This window comes from Galleria mellonella, unplaced genomic scaffold (assembly GCF_026898425.1).
Source record: "Galleria mellonella isolate WM207_F2 unplaced genomic scaffold, CSIRO_AGI_GalMel_v1 utg63, whole genome shotgun sequence".
Lineage (NCBI taxonomy): Eukaryota > Metazoa > Arthropoda > Insecta > Lepidoptera > Pyralidae > Galleria > Galleria mellonella.
The window spans coordinates 10,923,562-10,948,745 of record NW_026442130.1 but is presented as its reverse complement, the minus strand read 5'-3'; the positions used below and the strand labels follow the sequence as shown (position 1 = coordinate 10,948,745).

General features: G+C 34.6%; 1 protein-coding gene across 2 annotated transcripts in view; it reads left to right on the top strand.

Moving 5' to 3' along the window:
• Positions 1-24,728, top strand: part of LOC113521958 (uncharacterized) — a 30,341-nt gene extending 5,613 nt beyond the window's left edge. Inside the window, exons 2-23 of one of the 2 annotated variants that reach the window (XM_031909938.2) lie at positions 18-243; positions 1,063-1,368; positions 3,412-3,548; positions 4,642-4,779; positions 5,339-5,438; positions 7,798-7,893; positions 8,438-8,575; positions 9,312-9,452; positions 10,424-10,543; positions 10,770-10,796; positions 11,535-11,923; positions 12,295-12,644; positions 13,313-13,502; positions 13,996-14,166; positions 14,944-15,115; positions 16,258-16,379; positions 17,949-18,148; positions 18,589-19,790; positions 19,933-20,453; positions 20,734-22,620; positions 23,083-23,195; positions 24,186-24,728. In XM_031909938.2, coding sequence (XP_031765798.2) covers positions 18-243; positions 1,063-1,368; positions 3,412-3,548; positions 4,642-4,779; positions 5,339-5,438; positions 7,798-7,893; positions 8,438-8,575; positions 9,312-9,452; positions 10,424-10,543; positions 10,770-10,796; positions 11,535-11,923; positions 12,295-12,644; positions 13,313-13,502; positions 13,996-14,166; positions 14,944-15,115; positions 16,258-16,379; positions 17,949-18,148; positions 18,589-19,790; positions 19,933-20,453; positions 20,734-22,620; positions 23,083-23,195; positions 24,186-24,247 — 6,808 coding nt within the window. In that variant the 3' untranslated portion in view covers positions 24,248-24,728. The remainder of the gene's footprint in view (positions 1-17; positions 244-1,062; positions 1,369-3,411; positions 3,549-4,641; positions 4,780-5,338; positions 5,439-7,797; positions 7,894-8,437; positions 8,576-9,311; positions 9,453-10,423; positions 10,544-10,769; positions 10,797-11,534; positions 11,924-12,294; positions 12,645-13,312; positions 13,503-13,995; positions 14,167-14,943; positions 15,116-16,257; positions 16,380-17,948; positions 18,149-18,588; positions 19,791-19,932; positions 20,454-20,733; positions 22,621-23,082; positions 23,196-24,185) is intronic. The other variant, XM_031909939.2, reaches the window with a different exon arrangement.
• Positions 24,729-25,184: the final 456 nt, after the last annotated feature.

Genomic DNA, 25,184 nt, shown 5'->3' with positions numbered 1-25,184 from the left:
AAATATATGTTTTATAGGTTGACTAACTTGCAGTCTTTAAATAGAATATCAAATGCAAAGGATGGTAAGAGTAAGGGAACAAAATCTAAAGTTTTATCACAGCAGACCATAGATGAGAAAAGAGTATTAACTCAAAATTCTACTTCCAACTCTAGACCAAATTCTCCACTCTCTGATCACTGTCGTGAGCTCACACCTTCTGAAGATGAAGGGGAACAAGTCGAAACAAAATTATCACCATTGGTAAGTTTTTTTTTTTTGATAAATAAAACAATAAGTTTACGACTTTAATCTCTAATGAAGTGGACAGAGATATTTAATTTATGTTCAAATTATATATTAAACCAATATTATGAATTAACTAATTAATAATCTCTATGAAAATTTACAGTTTCATTATGAATTTATTGACAATAATAATTTTCATATTCATTTTATCTGACTGCAATTGCAATTCAAATCTTGTAATGGATAGGATGATTACACATAGGTAAATTGTACTAATAATTTAGTCAAGTAATTTGAAGCATGGTCCAGACTGGTGGCGCGTTGTGAGCTAGTAGATTCTCGATCTCTCTAAAATATACGTTGTTGTATGCAATAATGACTGGCTCATCTATCATACTGAACGAATGCTACTTGTGGGGACATCATCATCTTCCTACCCTTATCCCAATTTTCATTTGGAGTCGGCGTAATATGCTTTTCTTTTCCATTCTTCTGTGTTCACAGTCATTTTTGCATTCTTAATTTAGCTACTCGTGGGGACAAAACATATATACAAAACATATATATTCACAGTACCCAAACAAATGTAAAAATATTTTGTACATAGGTAAATTGAAAAGAGTAACTATTGTGTTTCTTGCGGGTACAACCTCATAACCAAAACAAATCAAATCTTATTTGAACTGAAAGTACAAACCAAAAGTTACTAATTATACATTTAATATACGGAGTAATCAAAAGCTGTGCATCCTGTGTCAATCTACGATTTCTCATAGCATAAGTTGTCTTAATGTAGAAATTAGGCATTATGTACGATTTATACTTATTTTTCAGCCTTCGAAGCAAATTGAAAATAATTTAGCGAAAAATTCTCTTATGAATGATAAAGATAGTGAATCTGACACAGAAAAAAAAGTACGCATAAAAATCGAACCGGATTATGATAAACAGTTGAAGGAAAGAAAAGTGAGCACCAGGTCTAAAAGCAAGCAAGAAACAGTTGAAAACCCTGAGTCTCTGATGTTGACTGCTGATAAGATGATGAATAAGGAATTAACAATTTTACACGCGCCGGTTGTACTTGCTGAGAAAGACGCACCAGACACTTCTGTAAGAAGGCCAGTGACTAGAAACAAATGGGTAAGTCCTAAGAAATGACTCATCATCATCATCTCAGCCAGAGGGAGACTTTGTACAAAAGTCGATTGCTTGGGTACCTCTGTCCCATTCGTGTTTCTATCGTGAAGCAGTTGTGTTTGCATGGCTGTGTTTCAGTTTGAAGGGTGGGATATGGCGTGAACTTACTGGGTACAGAGGAATAACACCTGAGTCCTCAGGAATGGCAACGCATGGGGGGTATCATGGGCGAAACAGTATAATCGTTATGTCCATGGTACTGCTCATGTATATAGGCGACGGTTACCACTTTCCATCAGGTGGGCCGTCAGCTTGTTTGCCATTCTAAGTTGTATAAAAAAATAATTAATAAGTTACAGTATAATCAGTTGTCACGATTGCCTAATATTAATATTGATATTAACACGACCTTAAACAAATTCAAATCCACTTTGTATAAATTCTATAGTTTAATTTAATCAGTTTAATAACAGCATGGCATGTATCATTGCACATATGTATAGATATAAGTGTACAAATCTTTCATATTTCATATATTATGAATAAGCGTGTCGTGGCGGCCTTTAATTGAGGCAGCATTTTATAATGTAACCATATTATAATGTATTTTAAGTAGATATAAATGTATGCTTTGTTGGTTGTCCTTAAATAAATAAATAAATGATCTTTTCTACAATACGAATATAGTTTTAAAAATATCTCTATAAGTATATACGAGGTTTGTCCGGAAAGTACGTATAAAAGTTTTTTAAAAATTTTATTTTACAATTATTCAGGTAAATCAATTTTATCCCCTTCAAAGTACTCCCCCTGTGACATAATGCACTTGTGCCAACGCCGTTTCCACTGTGAGAAGGCTCCTTGAAAGTCCTCTGGTTGTAGGTTTCTCAGCTGCCCCGTCGTAGCTTTTTTTATCTCATTTATGTCCCCCAAATGCCGCCCCCGAAGTACCAATTTGGTTTTTGGGAACAAGAAGAAGTCACACGGGGCCAAATCCGGCGAATAGGGGGGTGTTCGGTCACCGTAATGGAATTTTTACTCAAAAACTCACGGACAACAAGAGAGGTGTGGGCAGGGGCATTGTCGTGGTGAAGAATCCAACGCCCCTCTCGCGCCAATTCTGGACGAACTCGTGCCACACGAGCTTTGAGGCGTCTGAGCACATCGACGTAGAATTTTCCATCAACTGTCTGGCCTGGAGCGACGAATTCTTGATGGACAATCCCCCGAACATCGAAAAAAACAATCAACATTGTCTCGGCCCTCTCTGAATCTTTTTAGCCACTTGTGGACGGTTGGTTCCTTCACAGCATCATCCCCATAAACTGTTCTGAGATCGGCAAAAATTTCACGGCCATTCTTGCCGAGTTTCGAGAGAAACTTGATTACGACGCGCTGCTCTTCAACGGAAGCGGGCTCCATGCCGACGGGGTTTCGTTAAGAGGTAACTTCACAGATGGCGTGACAAGCCAGTTCGCACCGCACGGCGGTCAGACCAGAACTGAAGCATTGTTAGGGACATAAGGAAGGGGTCCTGCGCTTACCTGGCCTCCCCACTCCTCTTTCTCGCATTCCAGAACACTTTTATACGAACTTTCCGGACAGACCTCGTACTCCGAAGAACGTTTTCCTTTTTACTTAATAATAATAAAACATAAAATTTTGTAGTAGGTAAATTAATAATCACTTTCATATTATTATTGCCATATTCTCGATAGAATTTTTAACATCACTTTCAAATATCGATTTCCACTTTGGCTCCTTTTGCAAAGATAATAAAAAAATATATTTGTTATGTATCTATAATGACGGTAGCTCGTAATTTTTTTTTTTACATCAACTGTCATCTACTGAACATTTCTGAAGCATTCAATATACAACTCAGTCCGCGATGGTCATCGATTCATTTTATACATTACAATATTATAAATAAACAATTTTTTTTTCCTTTTACAATAACGTTGGACCCACTGTCTCGTATCAGAGTATAAGGGTTCCTTTTCGATACGGAACTTAATATTCAATATGATTTTTTTTTCGAATTAGAAAAATACATCAAAGAGTCAAATGAATCGAGATAATATAAAACAAGAGGAAGATTCCTCATCGGAAGAAGAAAAACAATGGGTCACAACAAAAGAAAAACTTCTTAAACGATTGGAAAAAAAACAGGAGACCGCCATGTAAGTGACATAGTTTAATAACATCTTGTTTATGTGAAACTTGTAAACATTAATCATAACGAAATAAAATTATTTACATTTATGATTAATTAATCGTATTGTCATATTTAATTTCATACACTGCTGAACATTGGCTTCTCCCTATCGGCGGGGGTATTGTTAGTAGTTTCTACGCTTTGTAAGCCGGTTGGCAACTGTTGTTAGGATTTGTTGATGTTTAAATAGTTAGATTAGTTAAGTTCCCTTAGTTGCCTTTTACGACACCCGCGGGAAAGGAAGGAGTGGCCCATTCTATGCCGGGACCACACGGCAATTGAAATATTTAAGAGATTATAATATATTCATAACTATAACTCAGCAGGTCTACCATGAAATGAAATTCCGAAATTTCGGACTCAATTTTGTGTTTTTGTTTATACCAAAATCGGATCGATAAATGGAGTTTAACATTTCGTTCGACGTACATCTTATCATAAAAGTCCAAAGGAACAATATTTTAACATTTTTAATATTTCCAAACGGCATGTATTGTTATTTTAACATCAAATTTGTGTTTCGTTTGGCTCCGAAATTTCGGAAAACATTTCATGGTAGGCCCTCAGAAGATGTATAAACAATAGTACAGTGTATTAAATATTTGTTGTTTGGAATAAAAATGTGTATATATACATAGGTGCAACCGAAATCGCTAGCAACCTATCTACCAAGGAAACAACATTTTTACCAAAGAAAAGTGATAAAAATGTTATCCTTCTATCTTATTATTAACACGGCGAGTTCAGCTAACGAGTTAGTATGGGAGAATCAAAAATTGGCGTGTTTGAATTTTTAATTAACTGAATTGCATTAAATTAGATTCTTAGTTTTGCATACCGCTAATTATTTCACTATATGTATGACTTATTATGGCGCGGCGAGGGATTGCCTTGGTGGTTTTAGCCGGTAGGAGTCCGGTAGTACACATATGCTTCCCCCGGAGCGTACGGGTCTGCATGATGCTTTTCCCCACGTTAAAAAAAAAGACATTGGGGTTGATGCTATAACATATTGCATTAGGAAGAATTGCAGTATTAATATGATATTTTACTTTTAGCGCTGACGACGCGAAACGGGCTAAGATTGTGAACGAGTTCATTGAGAGACGCGGTGATGGCCCCGAGCTTCGTGTAAAGCCGCAGAGACGCCCGCGCAGATCTGTTAAAAAGCGGCTCGAGAGGCAAAAACAACTTCGGTACTCCTATTTTATTTTAAACTAACTATATCCCGCGACCTTGCCCGCGTGAATCAGTATATAAAGAATCCTATGTTCTTAGTTAAGAAATTTAATTTAAATCCATTCAGTAGTTTTCGTGAGAGATTAACAAACATTCATCCATACATTCATTCTCACAAACTTTCGCATTTATTATAGTTACATACTAGTGGAGCCTGCGAATTTCCCCGCGTGGTGGTCGAAATTAATTAAAACAAATACTATCACCATTTAAAGAATATTTATTTATTTACACTTTATTGCATAATTTTTAAATAAGTAAATACATTTAATTGTAATGAGAAATGATACAAAAGGCGGCCTTATCGCTAAACAATGTCTTCCAGACAACCTTTGGATAGAGGACATTGAGAAAAAAAAGGGTAGATATTTTTCACAAACAGTACATATCTATAGTTCACCGAATATGATTATGAATATTTGGTAATTACGATATTTTATTTACAAACATATAACTAAATTATTTGAAATTATAATGTTCTGACATAAAAATAAATAATGTTTGACACCTTTACAGCATACTATCAAAGGAACTTTTCGGTGAGTCTTCGGATCCTGTGCAGCCAGGCAAAAGGTACCACCAACCGTACACAAAAGGACGCCGTAATATAAGAAAGGTAAGTTAATAATATAGACACTCAGTTACAAAATTATATTAATCAAAATTCCTATACTTTTTTTTTTTTTACTTGACAACTAATTTAAATATACCAGCAGTTTCTCTTTATCAGATTTTATTTTTCGCGCATAGCTTCTTTGTATTTTATATGAGGGTAGGCGCATATTTGCGTATTTGACACAAGTAGATATCAGTCAAAGTAGAATTATTCCGTTGTCTACATTAAGAAGACGTTGCTTAAACAATTCGCAGTGTTTTTGTTTTATTTATGGTTAATATTTTTTTAAAAAATATATAAACTCGTTGATAGGATTTGTAAAAATCAGGTATACCGCCTACTTAAAATTTCGAGGGTGTAATTTGTACAAGCCGTGCGTGCCTAAAACTGTTCGTCAAAATTATGTGGATAGTTTGCGACAATCAAGTGGAAAATGAAGTCCGCTGAAGTTCACAACCTTCACCTTCTTGGCGAGAACCTAAAACCACTCTGATGATTGTTATTGTGCCTTTTTGATTGTAAATGGTGTTAAACCAAATAAATTGATTTCTCCTAATTTACTATTTGTCAAACAACTAATTTAGTTCTTATCTTGTCACCAAAGCATGTAGTTTTCTCAGTGCGTAAAACCTCATTATTTAAACTCTCATCTGGACCATTTTTCTGAAAAATTTTACAACTTTTGTGATGAACAAGGAGAACAATTCCATCAAGAAATTTGTTCTATTAAGTAAAGATATGAATGGACTGGAATATGCATGCGATGACAGATTACTTCTGAAGAATGAAACGAGAAATCTCGTTCAAGAAAAACATCAAAAATAAATATCAAAATTTTGGACTTTTTTTCGTTTTTGTAAAAATGGTTTTTGTTTTTAGAGTCAAGATGCCAAATGCTTACAAAAAATAGCTATTTAACCTTTCAAGGGGAAAAATATAACAATATAAAACCAACATTATATATAGACCCTTTTATTAACTATTATTTCGACTTTAATTTTGAGCCGGACAAATTGTATTCTTATGGCTATGGGATGAGGTTGTAGTGTACACACACTTAGTGTTATGTCATACGTGTTCATATATAATATAAATATCTTTAACTTGGGGGAAAGGGATTGTTAGTAATGAAGTCAAATAACCCCATTACTAGCAATATACCCTGTCAGGTCGACCTCCACGTGGTTTCCCCTGGAAAACATCATGGCTAATTCTAGTTGAATTCGTCAGGATGGGCTAACTGATTTGCCTTTTCATCCTCACCAATCATCCCTCACTGGTGCCCCGCCAGTGTATACCGATAGCGCAGGTGGGGTTACCATTCCATTATCACACATTCAAAAAAATATATCGTTAACTACCGACCCGCTTTTAATGAATCATTTGTAACAAATTCCTAGAAATCCCATGCAGATATTTCGACCGAAGTTGGCCGCTAAAGAGACACCAAGATTTCTTTTTTTTACAAACATTTCTAAATTTTTGTTTACATCCACACAGATGGTCAGCAACTATACCTTGTAGTAGACCTTTACCTATTGTTTATAGATATCAGCTACGTAGGTAGGGAAGTGTGTACGTTTTTTATGGTTCAGTTACAAAGTGATATTTTGAGCTGCAACTGAGTTTTGTAAACTTTTGGATAAGTATGACTGCCTCGACGCACATTAACTAGCTGGAGGTGAGCTTACTTATACGGAGAAAAAATAAATATTGATTATTATATTAAAAGAGGAAGAGGAAGACCGAGGAATAACTACATGGGACAGATAAAGGAAACACTAGGCGTCATGTCGTATAGGGAGATCAAGGATATGGCCTGGGATAGAGCTAGCTGGAGGAAGATGCATTAATTAGTTGCACCGACAAGAGGAAACTCTTAAATGGAAAGAAGAATATTAAATGCTGACAAAATGATATATGAGTACGTACGTTAAAATCACATCCTCCATATATATGATTTTAATGTACGTACATATCATTCTTATTTTAAAGTTTCAAAATGAAAAATGTTAATCTAAATATTATATTTGTATTAATATTTAATATGTAATAATAATAGTTACTTCCACTACTTGATTCACCAAAATATTATGGTGAAACGAATTGTTTTTTTGTATTTTCTGAATGGATAATGCAGTATGTGTTTAGCTTTATGTCATATGTGTCCTGTGTAATATAAATATCTTTAACAAAGGGAAAAATATTAGACATAATCCGTGTGTTTCACTCGTCTCCAACCTCCCACCTTACAAGGTTTACTCTGATTGTGTGTTTTTTTAAATTTTGTATGGAAAAATTGAATTATAACTGCAGGTTTTCTTTTCAGTTAGTTTTTTTTATGCATATTTTTTTTCAGGTCATAGACAAGAAATCTTTGGCGCGCAGCACTGTGTTAGCAAATATGGAAGAACTAGAAAGAAAACGTAGATTGAATATGAAACAAAATAGATTGGTAAGGCAATTTATAATTATTTATTTGTTTATTTGAACAATTGGGTGAGCTTTACAGTCTTCCAGTATGCTTACCCATATGCATATTATTTATACTATTGTCAACCCAAGAACAATATCATATTCTTTAATAAAGTTACGTCGCTCGTCCATTAGTTACAGTTATATATAAATTGTCATTATAAATAGATAAATATTATGTTGTAAATAACAGTTGTAAGTAATCTTAGCGAAGTGAGATAATGTTGCAATATTCTGGCAATTTCTCTTCTTTATATATTCAATTTGATTATATATTTATGTTTGTTACCTCAGAACTCGGTCATTTATAAACCGATTAGGATTTTTTTTTTTTATTTGAAAGAATATATATAAGTACTTTCAGATTGGTCCAATACAAATTTTATCAATATCGATTATTAGTCTAGTTTCTAAATCAAAATAACCAGTTTTGCCACGTATGAAGTAATTTATTTTTTGTGGAGAAAAATCTTAAAATATCAATTTTTAATTTAACATAATAAAATCAAATTATTTCTTTGTAGAGAGAACTGCTCGGGTTAGAAGAGGGTGTAAATGTTCTAGTCATAAACGATGAGGTCTGCTTGGAGTACGATTTCGAACAAAATCAGCCCGTCGTCACAATACATCCATTCTTCACCAAGGTCATGAAAGCTCATCAGGTAAAAAGAAACTTTATATATATTATATGACAATTTATTTCATATATTTGATCGAAAATAACCATAAATCATTGTGTACTCTTCCCTTTATTATTATTTAATAGAATAGAAATATTTCTTATACAGGTAAACTGAATTTTATAGCCAAGACATTTGAGTTCAGTATTATTTATGTCTTGGTTTTTGTCTGCTACTTCGTACGTGTGTTATTCAAAATTAGGAAAATTAATGAAATAGACCACTTCTAGATAACGTATTACGTTAAAACATACACCAGATTATAAGTTACGCTTTAGGAACACAATTGTAAAAACTGCATACAATTGGATGCAGTAATTTTTGTGTCATATTAAAACGAATATACAAATAAACAAACTAAATTAAAAAATAGTTTTGACTTCTATTGCCCTTATTAAGACTCATCAATATTTTTTCTTAAATATCTCTCATGTACAAACATTGTCTCCCATGTAAAAACATAATTTAGAATGTCATATTAGCTGAGGAAAATGGATAAAAAACACAGCTACTGTTTTTTTTTTTTTTTAAAGTTGCTTTTAGTTTTTAATTTTGTATTATTGAATGATTATTTGCTTGAATTAAATACATTAGAAGCATTTTATATTAAAAAGAGAATGCTGTATGAAGTGCAAATATTTAAAACTACATATGTATGTATGTATTTGGACAGGATTATAAATTATTGATGAATTGAGCGTTATTCTACTTTACGCAGTACGAAGGTGTGAAGTTCATGTGGGACGCATGCTTTGAAAGCCTGGCGCACATAGCAAGCGGCCACCGCGGCGGCGGCTGCATCCTCGCACACTGCATGGGGCTCGGCAAGACGCTGCAAGTGCTCGCGCTGCTACATACCGTATGTATATCTGCTGTCATACACAAGCATGTCTCAAGTGTTTTTTATGATTTTCAGAATAGCAAACCAGCTAATGGCCAACCATGTAAAAAATGTAACATCGCCTATAGCAGGAGTCGGCAACCTGCGGCTCTTGAACCACATGTAGCTCTTTGGGCGTGAAGTTGCAACTCTTTAGTTCCATACGCAAATATTACATATTTCTTTAATAAAAATCGTTCTAAATCGATTAACAACGATTATTGTTGCCAAGAAAACTTATTATATAGCGGCTCTTTAAAAACTTTGAAATTTTGTAAATTGTAATTGTTTCCTCTTCCGATTCAAAAGGTTGCCGACCCCTGGCCTATAGACATGAATTGCTTCTTGAACATTATAGAATAAATTGTTACCCATGCTATGCGTTTCCATTCCTGAGGACCATGGTGTTATGCTTGCAAACTACGTATTTTTTATACCACTGAGATGGCAAACAAACATACAACTCACCTGATAATAAGCGGTTACCGTAGCCTATGGGCAGTTGCAGTACCAGAGGTATAACGCGCGCGTTGCTGACCCTGAAGAAACATCTACAGATGTTTCTTCAGGGTCTTCAAAAATAGGGTACACCCTATTTTTGAAGAAACCAATGCTGTAGTACTTTTGGAAAAACCTCAATCGGAAGCTCATTTACCCAATTTAAAGCATAGTCATGTAAGCACTGCTGTTTCACGGCAGAAACACAGATGGGTTAAAAGTACACATGCAAATGACTTTTACACAAAGTTTATACAACTTGTTATTAAATATGTATTTTAAAAACATCAATGAAAATATTTTTAAAAAGTTCTATAGTTTTGACTGTCTTATGCTTTGCTCAAACGGTGTTGCCATGTTCAAATCAACCGGTTTGCCATTTGTAAATTACTTTAACGATGTTTTATACTATTTATTTTTAATTATTTATTAAAGAAAAATATTCAATAAAGGTACTGACACATCCGGGCGTTGGTATGCAACGTGTACTAGTGTGTTGCCCGCTATCCACTGTTCTCAACTGGGTGGACGAGATACACAAGTGGATTGGGCCAGTCACCGATCAGATTAAGGTCAGTACTACTAGTGTTTAAGTTCCACATTATATGTCATTTTTGTGGATTAGAATACAATAGAAATTTATTGTATAATTGTACCCATACTACTAGTTTTGTTTAGTCTGGTGCTAGATGGCGCTGTGTAATGTCCAAGGATATTAATTAAAATTTATTTTAGAGGATTGGGAAAATGATTAAATATTAAAATTTTAATGTTTATTTTTCATAATTTTGTTTCAAGCAAAGGAAATTGCGAAGAAAACTTCAGGTCAGTGCTAAAAAAATGCAACTTTAGAAAGAAATTACATTAGGTGTTAGATGTAACTGTAATCTGTTTCAATAAAACTTAATGAAAAGTAAACAAGTTTCCTTGAATTTATCACAGTTAAAATACCGAAATATTTAATCAGTTAATCTATTTTTTATTTGTGCTGCTATTTGACATCAGCTAATATGTCCTATTATTATTATTTTTAGATTTTTATTAAGCTCTATTGAATCAAATTTCAACACCTAATGTTATTTATAATCCCTTCTGTCTTTCTTTTTTCGTTATATCTTATTTTAAGTTCAGTTAGTTTTAAATATATATAATCATCTGTGAGATAACTGAGTAAGACTTCAATATATTACCACTCTTCTACCACAACGTCAAAGAGGTGTCTAAAGGCTAACATGTCATCTTGTTTACCTACGTGGTCTTAATAGTAGGCTGTTTTCCTCTGCTTATGGAGAGGGCATTACTCAGCAATGGAACGTTATCATCACCACTGTAACAACCCATTAACGTCCTTACTGAACACGGGGTTTTCTTCATAAAATGAGCAGATAGCCTGTTTTATCACACTGACTCGATATGAGGTTTTGTTTTATTTCTTAGTTGGCTCTTATGACTTCCTAGAGATAAAAAAGTTGTGACGTATGTCTTCTTACACTTTCACTACACGGACAAAGATTATAAATAGGTTTTACTTTATTAATAGGTTTAAAATCATTATTTCTACAGGTATTCGAACTATCGAAGCTAAAGAAAACGTACGAGCGTGCTTACCAACTCGAAGACTGGTATAATGGAGGTGGTATCTTCATAATCGGCTATGAGTTGTTCCGTAACCTGAGCACACTGGACCCAGTCCTCGACGATGTCCGCCCGACTATTGTCAACAAAATTAGAACGGCTCTACTGGATCCAGGTCCAGATATAATTGTGTGCGACGAAGGCCATTTACTAAAGAACGATTGTTCGGTCCTCGCGGTAGCAATGAGCAGGGTTGTCACAAAACGTAGAATTATATTAACCGGTACGCCGATGCAAAATAATCTCCGAGAGTATTATTGCATGGTGGATTTTGTGAAGCCGAATTTACTTGGGACGTATGCGGAGTATTCTAACAGGTAATAATTTATTTTTAGTCGTTTTAGAATATAAATTTTCTTTCCATTTCGCTAATTTATCTATTCTAGATTTGATAATAGAATAAAAAATCACAATTAAAATAATAAGGAGGGGTTTTAAGGACATGTATTTGGTCAGAGCAAAGTGACACAAGTGATGAGTAAAAATAATAAATTAATATTATAATATTTTAAAAATGGTAAACAATATAAAAAGCTGCCAGTTATTCACATTGAAGGTTTAACAATTAAACTTACTACTAAAAAATGAAATACAATCAAATTAATTTATAAGGGACTAGTCGTGGATAACTATAAAAAAGATTTCTGTTGTCTTCATATAATTCTTATATTTTTTTATTTGTGCTTAGATTCGAAAATCCAATAATGAACGGACAGCACCGAGACTCCAGAGAAGAGGACATTAAACTAATGAAGGCGCGGACACACATCCTGCACAAAGTGCTAGAAGGATGTTTACAGCGGCAGGAAGCTTCCGTTCTATACCCATATTTACCAAAGAAATATGAATACACTGTGTTTATTTCGCTCACTAAGTGTCAATGGGATATGTATAAGCACTACTTGGTCAATTATACCAAGCAAAGCAAACAGAATATACTAAAAGATTTTCATGTACTACAGAAAATCTGGTCACATCCACAGGTGATGCATAACTTCCAGATTCGAACAAGGGATGTGCTCACCAAAAAAGTTAAAGGTAATTATAATTTTATTTATGGTGTTGAATTTCATATTTTATAATTTAATTTTACTTCTACCCTACTTCCATTCTTTGTCTGTGAGTACTACTTTTTGTTTTTGCTTTTTTTTTTCTTTTGCATTAAGGGCCGTGCTATCGTTCAATTTCTGTAGGGATGGTAGATATATACATGTTAATACATGTTTTTCTATTTTTACCATTTGACATTACACATGCTTTAGAAAATACCGAACAGTGGTAAGTATGAATAACTGAAGTTTCCTTCAGCAACTTTGACGAGTGATCAGAAAGCACAACTTGTAGAGTGATGTCGTGCCATCTGTTCTCTATTCTGCCTTTTGAATTTGGCTTTTGTAAACTTCCTATTTTTTTTATACCACTGAGGTGACCAACAAGCATTCGGCCTACCTGATGGTAAGCGGTTACCGTAGCCTATAGCATGTAAGCAGTATTTAATCCTCGCCTCGCTTTAGAGACACTAGGGCCTTAACTCGTTAGTTATGGTTCGCTTGTATCTGTTGATACGAGCTATGGTCCTAGACTCATATATAAAGTTTGTTTAATCTAACCCATTTTCAAATAATTTATTTTTAACCTCAACAGTAATGTACTATTGTTATTATATTTATTTTATATTCTAATTATACCAACTTTATACCGACCAGTTGAGAAACTAGAAGATGATTTGGCTACGGAAGATCTGGGCGCCTCCGAGGACATAAAACCGACCGACACTGAGGTGTGGTGGCTACAGTACTTAGAGAACGGTGCAATGCTCGACTCTCTCGATAGCTCAAACAAATTTGTCGTAGTATTCCGTATACTCGACGAATGCCTCAAACTTGGGGACAAAGTGTAAGTACCACACTATATTGATTTATATATTTCTGGATAATATACAGCTTAACCTAAAATTAAATTTATATTTATAAAAATATTTTTTTATGGTATTTACAGAAATTTATTGTAATACTTGTGTGATTTTCTGTTATTTTTGTACACACATTATTCTAAAATTGCTTTGAAAACCTGCTTTTAGCATTATTTTTATATTATTACTAATAACAATCGTATTTTCGCATATTCTGTCCTATTACTATTTTAAAAATCTGCCACTTCTTTACGTAATATTATGGATTTGAATGAAATTTAGTATACAGATTCTAACTTAGAACATAAGATACTTTGTATACTGATACACACGGGCGAAGCCGCGAAACACAGTAAGTCTATTATATGTGTATTAATGTGTGATAAAATTGTAGTAGAAGCTCTGCTTAGTTTAGGATGAAATGAGGTTGAGTGATATCCAGGAACTGTTATTATATTACTCTGTTATGACTTCTAGATTAATATTCTCAACGTCGCTATACACGATGGACGCGCTGGAGTTCTTCCTGCGCAAGATCAACAAGTGGAGCTTGGGACAGGAGTACTACCGGCTCGACGGCTCCGTGCCGGCTGAAGTGCGCCAGAAATGGTGCCGCGAATTCAACGCAGAGCAGAATACTAAGACCAAGTCAGTATCATTTATATATTACATAACAAAAATATATTAAGTCAGTAAGTAGATAGATTTGCTTGATTTTTGCGGGTGAACTGCCAAAGAGGCCTATTTAAAAAGTGACTACTTTTTTCTTACAAATGAAGGATAAAAGTACATCTTTAAATTTAAGTTTTTTTTTTTATGCAACTTAGAATGGCAAACAAGCTGACGGCCCACCTGATGGAAAGTGGTAACCGTCGCCTATAGACATGAGCAGTACCATGGACATAACAGAATATACTGTTTCGCCCATGATACCCTCCATGCGTTGCCATTTTTGAGGACTCGGGTGTTATTCCTCTGTACCCAGTAAATTCACGCCATATCCCACCCTTCAAACAGAAACACAGCCATGCAAACACAACTGCTTCACGGTAGAAACACGAATGGGACAGAGGTACCCAAGCAATCGACTTTTGTACAGTCTCCCTCTGGTATAATATAATAAATAGTAATAAATTATTGTATAAAGCAGTGTATTACTAGGGAGAAAGTATAATTTCTAACCTTCGGTTTTGGTGTGATTTTGGTTTGATTATCAAACGACACACCCTTTGACAATCTGTCACTTTTTTCCATCGATGAATAATATAATATAGCTATTGTAACAGTATTTATGGCCAAAACAAGTATAATTTTATGTAATCTTGTGTAAGCCCTTCCTGTTAATCCAATGATGATTCCTGTGTATAATGTTATGTGCTTCTGTCTGTGACCTATATTCACCAATTTATCATCATATACCCGCAGACTCTTCCTGATCTCGACCCGTGCAGGATCACTAGGGCTGAACATGACAGCGGCCAACCGGGTCATCATTCTCGACACCTCGTGGAATCCTGCGCATGACATACAAAGCATCTTCCGCGTCTACCGCTTCGGGCAGAAGAAGGACTGTTACATATATCGCCTTGTTGCACTTGTATGTATATCATTAACTAACTATCTGGCCCGGCTTCGCACGGGTAGATAAAAATAATATATTGCCTGTGTTAGTCGCTAAGAATGTAGCTTTCTATAGGTGAAAGGATTTATAAAATCGGTTGATTAATTTTTTTGTTTATCCATTACAAACATATAAATCCTTTCTCTTTATAATATTAGTATATATAATAAATAAGTGCTACACAATCACGCCAATTGCTTGAGGGTCTACCATCAAATAAAATTCCGAATTTTCATACCGAAATCGGCTCAGTAAATAGAGATTAACATTTTCTTCATCATAAATCCTACCATAACAGTTCAAAGGAACGATATTTTAATATTTTTAAATGGTATGTCATATGTAACTTTAACATGAAATTACTGTTTTGTTCGACCTCGAAATTTCGGAAAATATATCATGGCGGGCACTCTGGTTCTCAAGCTAGAATATTCTGTATTATGAGGAACTAGGCAACGAACATCTAGAGACACTAGAAAACTAAAACCTTGGCAAATTATTACATCGTTTTGAGTATTATAAGAACTGATGAACTGATGAAGAAAGAACAATGACAAGCAGAAATTTAATTTTAAATTATATTTGATTAATCTTTAATAATATAATAACAGTAATATTTATTGAAACCAAAAAGACATGTAACGATTATACATTTTGTTCCCAAGACTTCACACTATTATTCAATGTTATATTATTAGAGAATAAAATATTTTGACAAACTACTAAACCGATGAAGATTGAAGTGAACGGTGCATTGTTGATCTGCAAAATACCTATATAATAAGGATTAGTTTATATCATTCTCGTATCCGTTTTCTGTCACAATATGTTTATTGATTATTGATGAACATACAATGATTTAAATATTTTTAATATATTAATTATTGTAAAAATATATGAAATAGATATATAATTTATTTGCATTACTTAAAGCACACAAATAATAACAAACATTGCACAGTAAAAAAAAAAGAGATAATAGAATGCATATACAAAAAAAAAAACAAAATATATCAAAGAAGTAACAATTTCTTTTTCTCCTCATATGTGTGCTATAGTAACACAAAATGGTCATAACTCACTGTAGTATTATAGATGTCGAAATATTGATTTATTAGGGTACTATGGAACAGAAGATATACGAACGATCGGTGACAAAGCAAGCGGTGTCGTGTCGAGTCGTCGACGAGCAGCAAATAGACCGCCATTATAACATGGAGGAGCTCACCGAACTGTACAGGTTAGTTGATCATGTAATAATGTCTCATATAATTTTAAATGGCCATTTGTATAAAACTATCTGACGAGGTTTCTTTTAAATCTATCTAGCTAAGAGCTTATTTACAAATTGATGATTGCTATTTAAATTTTATTTCTGTGCTTTATACAATTGTATCGTTACCTTTATTAGTTTTTGCTTTATTCTCTATTAGCTGTTGTCCGCGACTTCGTCCGCGTTTCTGTCGTTTTTCGTAAAATAAGTAGCCTATGTCCTTCCTCACGGTTCAGTGGTTTTGATCTAACAGACACATTTCGCATTACTGCTCTGCTCCTATTGATCGTAGTGTGATGAAAAGTATACTATAACCTGCCCAGGAGTATGAAGAATAATAGTACCAAGTTTCGTTAAAATCCGTCGAGTAGTTTTTGTTTTTATAACGAACATACAGACAGACAGACGAAAATTTTACTGATTGCATTTTTGGCATCGGTATCGATCACTAATCACCCCCTGATAGTTGATTTTGAATATATATTTCATGTACAAAATTGACCTCTCTACAGATTTATTATAAGTATAGATAGATAAATTATAACTATATATCAATCAATCAATCAATCATCTTTATTCATATACATCTGTTACAGATACTTATGATACGTCAATCTATAATTATAATAATTACTATAGAAAATAATATTGATTTAAGAAAAAATACAATAATTACATTTACAATACAATTCACATTAATACAAAATTCAAATCCATGCAGTTTTGTCATTTAAATAGTCATTTAATTTATAATATGCTTTTGTACAGAGAGTCCTTTTTAAATATGTCTTAAATTTTCTTTCATTTAAATGTAAAACGTCATCTGGAAGTTTATTATAAAAACGTATACAGTTCCCCATGAAAGATGTACTGACTTTTCCAAGGCGATAACAAGGAACATTCAATTTGTTTTTATTTCTTGTATTGAAATTATGTATGTCACTGTTATTTTTAAAAAGATTTATATTTTTACGTACATACATAATGTTTTCGTATATATATTGCGAGGGAACAGTAAGTATACCTGTTTGCTTAAAATAATCTCTAAGAGATTCCCGAGAAGGCAAATTAAATATTGACCGAACTGCTCTTTTTTGCAGTACAAAGATTGTATCGATGTCAGCAGCTCTCCCCCATAATATAATGCCATATGACATGATACTGTGAAAGTAACTATTTTAAATTATAATTTTTGTATACAATAAAGTAAAAATAAATAATTAAATACTAAATACTTACCTATGTGAAATATGTAGGTTTTTTTTAATGAATGATAATGAAATAGTAACCTCGCCTGCACTAACGGTATCCGCTGGCGGGGCACCAGTTGAAGACGATAGGTGACGTGTGAGCAGGTCAGTTGGTCCATCATGATGAATACATAAAAAACATGATATTTCGTCACCGATGATACGTGGCCGGAGATCGGTTAATGTGGCGCTCTCTTTAAAGTGAGGTTACTTGGCTCCGTACCCATAGTCAATAGTTGTGACGTATGAGTGCGAGTAGTGAGGTGTGCGCCGGTTGGTGTCGCAGGTTCGACGAAGGCGGCGCAGGAGTGGCGGGCGGCGTGGCGGCGGGCGTGCGCGACGTGGCGCTGCTGCGGGTGGCGCGCCTGCCCGCGCTGCACGCCGTGCACGAGCACGACTCGCTGCTGCGCGGCTCCGAGCCCGCGCTGCCCGAGCACGAGCGCGCCGCCGCCTGGATGCAGTTCCAGCAGGAGCACGCCGGCAAGCGTACGTACGCACGCTCCCACCGCCACCACACACACCCACACACTTCGCCTGCCCGCGCTGGATGAGCAGGATTTGGCACTGCGCGGCATCGAGGCCGTGCGCACATAGGCTACTTTTCAATAGACTTCAAAAAGAAGGAAGTTCTAAATACAGTTGTATTTTTTTTATGTTTATTAACCTATATAACTTCATCAATTGTAAACCAGTTTGGATTTTTTTTATCTGAATGAATATACTTACAGATTGGATCCACAGAATTTTATCCAAATCGGCAAAGTAGTGTAGCTTTGAAATCAAAGTAACTAGGTTGACACAATTGTATTTTTTTTTTTGTGTAACAATCCTTATTATCCCGGGCTGTTAGTATTTCGCTGTTAGATGGACTTAGTGATAAAAATTAATTAATAGTGAAAAATAATGATCATATTTTATATTTACAGAGATACAAGACCTCAAAGTTACTAAGAAAGGATCTAATAAACGCCAGCACGCTACTGATAATTTAAAAGCTGCTGCTGTTAAAGAAGAACCAGTAGTGGACATCAAAGCTGATCCTGATTTCAAGCCTTCCGAGTCGAAAGCAAAGAAAAATAAAAAGAGTATAATAAGTTGCCGTATACCGATACAAACGGACTCCGATAAGCCGCAATCTCCGTCTCCGACGACTAGTCATAGTGTACCTAATGTAGATAAAAGTAAGGAGGAAATCATGGTGAAGAAAATTTCAGAGCTATTAGTTGAGTATGACTTTCAAAATACACATGGGGTCGAAGCTGTGCCCCTGCTGGTTAAAGGTGTGCGCGAATTAGTCTCCACTGGGCACACTAATTCGTTGCCTGAGAACTTAGCAAACAGCGAATTGATTGGCCGCATTGCTAATGTGCTGCTACAAAAAGAGGATATCACACTGCCAAATGTCACTGATATTGTTCATGAATCTGTAAACAATACATGGACCGGAGACGATGGCGAGACGCCTCCTAAACCAAAGCCCAGATCAAAGCCAGGCCCAAAATCTAAAAAGACAGAATATAAATGCCAAGAAACGTCATCAACTTCCACAGCTTCGACTTCTGTCGAGAAGATCAATGATGGTAGGATAAGAAGGAAAGCGGCAGTGGAAGCTATAAAGTACATAGAAAAAGTAACAGACGAAAGCATTGTGAATTTAGATGATTCAGATAATAATGGTAGCTCCACAGATATTGTGCCAGAAACAATAAAGAAAAAAATCGATTCAACAAAAGAATTGAATAAGAAATTGAAAAAAGAACAAAAAGCAACAAAGGAGGCTACTTCTAAGGAGAAAAATAAATTTGAAAAAGAAGTACAGCCAAAAGGAGTTTCTGATATGGACACTAGTATACTGTTGAGCGATGACGATGAGTCAGCAGCAGCGCCGCCACCGCAGCTCTCATCGCAGCAGCAGGTTGATACCGAAGCGATTCCACTCCATTCGTCGCTGCTTACAAATAAGAATTTCATTAAAATAGTAGCACACACCTACCTGAGCGGGAATCCCATGTTGGATGACGACGCAGCAACCCTGGCCGCACAGTATAGCACTTATAAGGCGTTAAAGGAAATAGAATCTACAGGGAAACCTTTAACTAGTGGTCCTATTTATGATATTGCTTTAAAGGTAATCAATGTCTCTAATTATAGAAATTTATAGTAATTGTAAACATTTATTAATAATAAACAAATAATTTAAATTAGCTACATTTCTTTATATTTCGACATATTGTAATACTTGGTAGTTTAATATTTGCGTTTTGTTTCAGGTGTTAGGAATAGACGTTTTAAAGAAACTGCACAAGACAACTAAGAACTTACAAGGAGCAACATCGAGCTCCAGCGAAAAAACTGCGGCACGAAAACAGAAAGAATCTATATTGGAATCAGAGAAAATATTAAACAATACCCCTACACCCATACCTAAGAGCAAAACCAAGAAGAAAACTGCTACGCTGTCTTCCGCCTCCAAATCAATTCCAACCCCAACTGTAACAACTGCATCCAACGTCGTGCCTGTTGGACTATCAGCTGCTCCCAACGTTATTCCTGCCGGGCTGCCGGCTTCATCTAAAGTAGTGCCTGTTGAACTGTCTTCTGTATCTAACGTCATGCCTGTCAGGCTATCATCTGCATCCAACGTCGTGCCTGTCGGGTTGTCATCAGCTCCAAATGTTGTCCCTGTGGGCCTGACACCTGCTCCAAATGTTATGCCTGTTGGACTAACATCTGCTCCAAATGTCATGCCTGTCGGACTTACACCTGCACCTAATGTTGTGCCTGTCGGATTGTAAGTATACTTAGACTCCCTACTGCTATTAATGATTTTTGAATAATATTTATTTAAGCCAAATTAAAATAAATAACTTCAGGATTTATTATTCTAGTAACAACATGACTTTTCGCTTTGAAGACCTTTGTCTATTTCAATTTGCAGAAATTGGGGTGTGATGATATTTGACCAAATAGTTGTAGGTGTACGTTGATATGTTTGCTAACTATAGTATACACGTATTTGTATACAGATCGTTATAATACGAGTGTAATTTGTGTTATTTCTATTTCATCAGGTTTAAGAGAACTATACCAACAGAACGTACGCGACATGAACCTAATGAAGAATGCATATTGCCGGACGACGACGACGATGTCAGCATCGTCAGCGACCCCCCTCCGCCTCCCACCCAGTCTTTTAGTCCGAGAATTATGCATCACCGTGGACAGTCACAGCCGCTCATAGTAACCACCGTGCGAGCCACAAACAGTTCCTCAAAAATGCCAATTATTCCTCCACAGCCCTCTGCGTCTGAGCCGCACATTGTTACGGCACAGCTAAATACACAACCGATTGCAACCAGAGGCATAATAAATACCACTGTCACTGTTCCTGTTCCGCCGGTAATTGATGTCAATACTTACACGACAGCATCCAATGCTGGCCTAGTCACTTCGAATACCAACACTGATGCAGATACGATCTGCCTGGACAGCGACGAGGAATTCCCACCAGTTGAGCCTCAGCAAGTAACAGAACCGACACCGTGTGCCTTGATACGTTTAGCTCCAAAACCGCCACAAACAGGGCCGCTCCCAAATATTCCACAAATGACGACGGCCGTGCCGCTCCCCAAGGGAGTGTTGACCAAAGTCCATGACCCTGCGTCTATAATATTGACAGCGAGAAACGCATCGAGTCCAACCATGTTTAAGACTATAATACAAAAACCGCCCGAAGTAGGAGCAACTAGTTCATCAACTACCAACAATTCTAGTTCTGTACGATATATCGTACTTCCACCTTCGTCAATCACTCAAGTTCCTGATTTTAAAACTCTCCGTCCAATATCATTGGATGAAATACTGATGAATAAATCAAAACAGTTCGGTAAGCAAGATAATTCACCGTCAGCTGCAAATTCACCTGTTGTTGAAAAATCTGTTCATCTTGATACGACATCGGGAGCGGCGCCCAAGGCTGCACCTACTAAGAATGTGGTTATTAAATCAACTTTCCAACGGAACCCTACGACTGAAAATATACCTAAAACTTCTACATCTAACACGACTAAAAATGATGCCGGTAAATCATTGCATGTAGAGCACACGGAAAGCGTTCTTTCTTCAAAATCAATAGAATCTCCTATATCTAATACAAGTGTCAACGTTCTCAATAAATCGTTGCACGTGAAACACGCAGAAAGCGTGTCTTCAAAATCAAATAAGGATAAAACTTCATCAGATAAAATACAAGTACTTGGTGAGTCATCGAGTGGTTCGAACAGTTCATCTTCCTCAAGACCATCTAGTCCCGATGACCCACTTTCTATTTTGAAAGACGTAGTTCACATTCAAGCGTATGACACGCCGAAACCGGGCGGTAGTAATAATGCTGAAAAATCTAATATAACACCTAAACCGTTTGAGAAAAAATCTTCTAGCTCTAATATTATACCAAACAATGTCAAAGCAGTACAGCAGATTAATACGAAATTAAATCCAACAGGCACTCCTATAAAAACTTACTCAAAAGTTGTAACTTCAAAAGGTGTAAATAATAAAAGAACTATAAATGTACAGGATCTAGTACTAAAATTTAAATCTGCAACATACGAGACGTCAAATCAGTCTTTGGCAAATCAGCAAGTAAATAAATCGGCTACGAAATCGGCTACGAGAGCTATAATAACGACAAAACATAAAAGTAGCACAGAGAAAAGTAAACTCTTGAATGAAACATTAAAAAGCGTTGGAAGTGTGGCAAAATCTAAATCGATGAATAATACTGATTCTCGCGGTAAACCAACGACGCTGAATAAAGCAAACGAGCGCGTTTTGGGCATGGTTGATTTGACAGAAACCCATTCCAATTCAAAACCGAGCGTAGTGTCTATTGCTACCTCGAAAACAAAAAGTACCCCGAAGTCTACAGTACTTTTGCGAACCAATACGACTACCACGTACGTAACCATTTTATTATGAACTTATATCTATGTACCTATTTTAATTGCAAATTTGTTAATGGGGTAAAAAATAGAATAAATAATAATTAAACTGCCTAATAAGGTGGTTATTACATTATTAAATACGACAGACTTATCGCTATATAATCAAATACATGATTATAATATAATAAAAATATAAATATAAAAATTAATTAGTGAATCAACAGGCTTATAAATTTGTAATATTATTATAAATATGATTATATATTTGGTAGTCTAATATTTCACATTGAGTTACAGACTGTTTTCCTAAACTACAAAAAATATTGTAAAACAATTTACTGCTATCGAAAATATTTCACTGACTTGGCAAATTTATTTAGATTACAGTAATATCGAAATGATAATATACTAAAACAAACAAATTCTCATTATATTTCATAAAGTATTTACAGAATTATATAATTTTATTAACAGACCTGCTAAAGGATCGCCAACGCCGATTTCATCAAGTTCAAAGACTTGGAGCGACAATAAAAAGCGGCCGGCGACCTCTGCCACTAGTGCTCCAAAAAAGATGAAGACTGATCGTAAGTATAATGCCACTTTTTGGAGACCATCAATGAATTGTGTCATTAAAAAAACATGCTTTTTGTTTGAATGAAGAAGGTGCCAATTTTGGAATAATACCTAATTTTGGTTATTTTATAGTAGTAGTCGTACATATTCCATGATCGTTCTTACCTGTTAGGGGCATGTGCAGAGAAACTTTCAGCTAATAAAGGCCTGACCGTCATGGGCTCTTGCTCTATTATCTGAAAGGACGTACTTACAGATTGGTCCCATAAAAATTTGGTTTTTTAATTAAAATAAGTGATTTTGCCACGATTGTGATTATTTTTTTTTTAAGGAACAAAATCTGCTTGTACGATTACGGAATAAACAAATAATATTTCATTTCAGACCATAGTTCATGTAATGTTTCCCATTAAGTATGGAACTTAAATTGATGTTTCCAGATCGGGCTCATTAGCCTCGCAGCAATACTTTTAATTATATTGTTTTTTTTTTTTATCTTAGTATATATAGTATCATTCTTCAACGAGTTGTCTTTTTTTAATATAACAGATAGTTTTATTATTAAAGGACTAATTTAGAAAAAAAGACCTATGAATATTTATTTATTTAACACTTTATTGCGCCAAGATAACAGGATTCGTTGAACAATTTATCTATATGGAAAGTCGATCGTGATAGATGATCATTTAAAATACATAATTAAAAAATAATATAATGTTAAACATACAGAGATTAATACGCTTTACTTTGATTGAGTTAAATAAAAATAACTATTTAAATGTAAACGTAAGAATAATTATCTGGTTATCTGTTTCCAATATTCCATTTCTAATCTAACTCATTTACCAACTGTTAACTCAAAGTTTTGGCGGTGTGAACTAGGATTCAAAGCATATTTTGTAATAATTTAGATATGACTTATCTAGCAATTTTGATTCAAATGCATTTATTTAAGTCTAAAATCTTCCATATTTGTTATAATAGGTTTTTTTTTTTTACAGAACTGATGACCCTGAAGGATTTTAATATCGACGACATAGATGACGTTATTGAGTTAGAATAACAAAAAAAAAAGATAATTTAACATACTAGGCATAGTCGTAGTCCATAGGACATACTTCAGTTCTCATTCTTATTTTTAATAGCTTCCATAGTATTGATCGTATTATTTTTTTTTATTTTACTTGTGAGATAGTAAATATGTTCTATTGGCTTACAAGTTGCAAGATTATGCCGAAATGTCTCGCATGTCTACATTGCAACATTAGTGTATTTGTGATAGCAGTATCACATCTTTTATTGTGATTGTGAGAATTATAGATTTCCACTTATGGTAAATATTATTTTATGAATGTTTATAATTTGAATTAAGATTTAAAGATGGTAAATAATTAAGCTAATAGATCTTACATGTATATGTAACAATGTATCTTATCATTAATACAATATCGAGTAATGTGTGGAGTGACTCCTAGTCACTCTGAATGAGTCAGAGAATATATGGAAACATTATCGTGGAAAAATAAAGTCTCTTCAGTTTTTAAGTACAGTTTTTTTTCTTAATAAATATATTTCAGTTCCTAATTGTAAAGTTAACATTTTTCACTGCAATTATATTGTATGTATTGCAGATGATATTTTATTTTATTTATTATATGCTTCAGGCAGAATAAATAATATCTTTTTACTAGGGCAGTGTACAGACTTAAGTCGGTTATGTATTGTGTCCCTTTTTAATTCATAAAAATTGTTTCTTTCGCCTGTATCGGGTATATGTGTTGTTTTTATTTAGATAATTAAATTGTAAGTTTAAAAGATATCTCTTTTATTATTATTTCTAATAAGTGCAATGTAGATAAATAAAACACTCGTAAATTATTACTGCAATTGTATAATAATCTCTTATATTTAGAACAAAAATTTTAAATACAATACATAAACTTCTAACTTTAAAGCTTCTACATAGATATAATTCGAAAAATAATTTCTCAATAAACCAA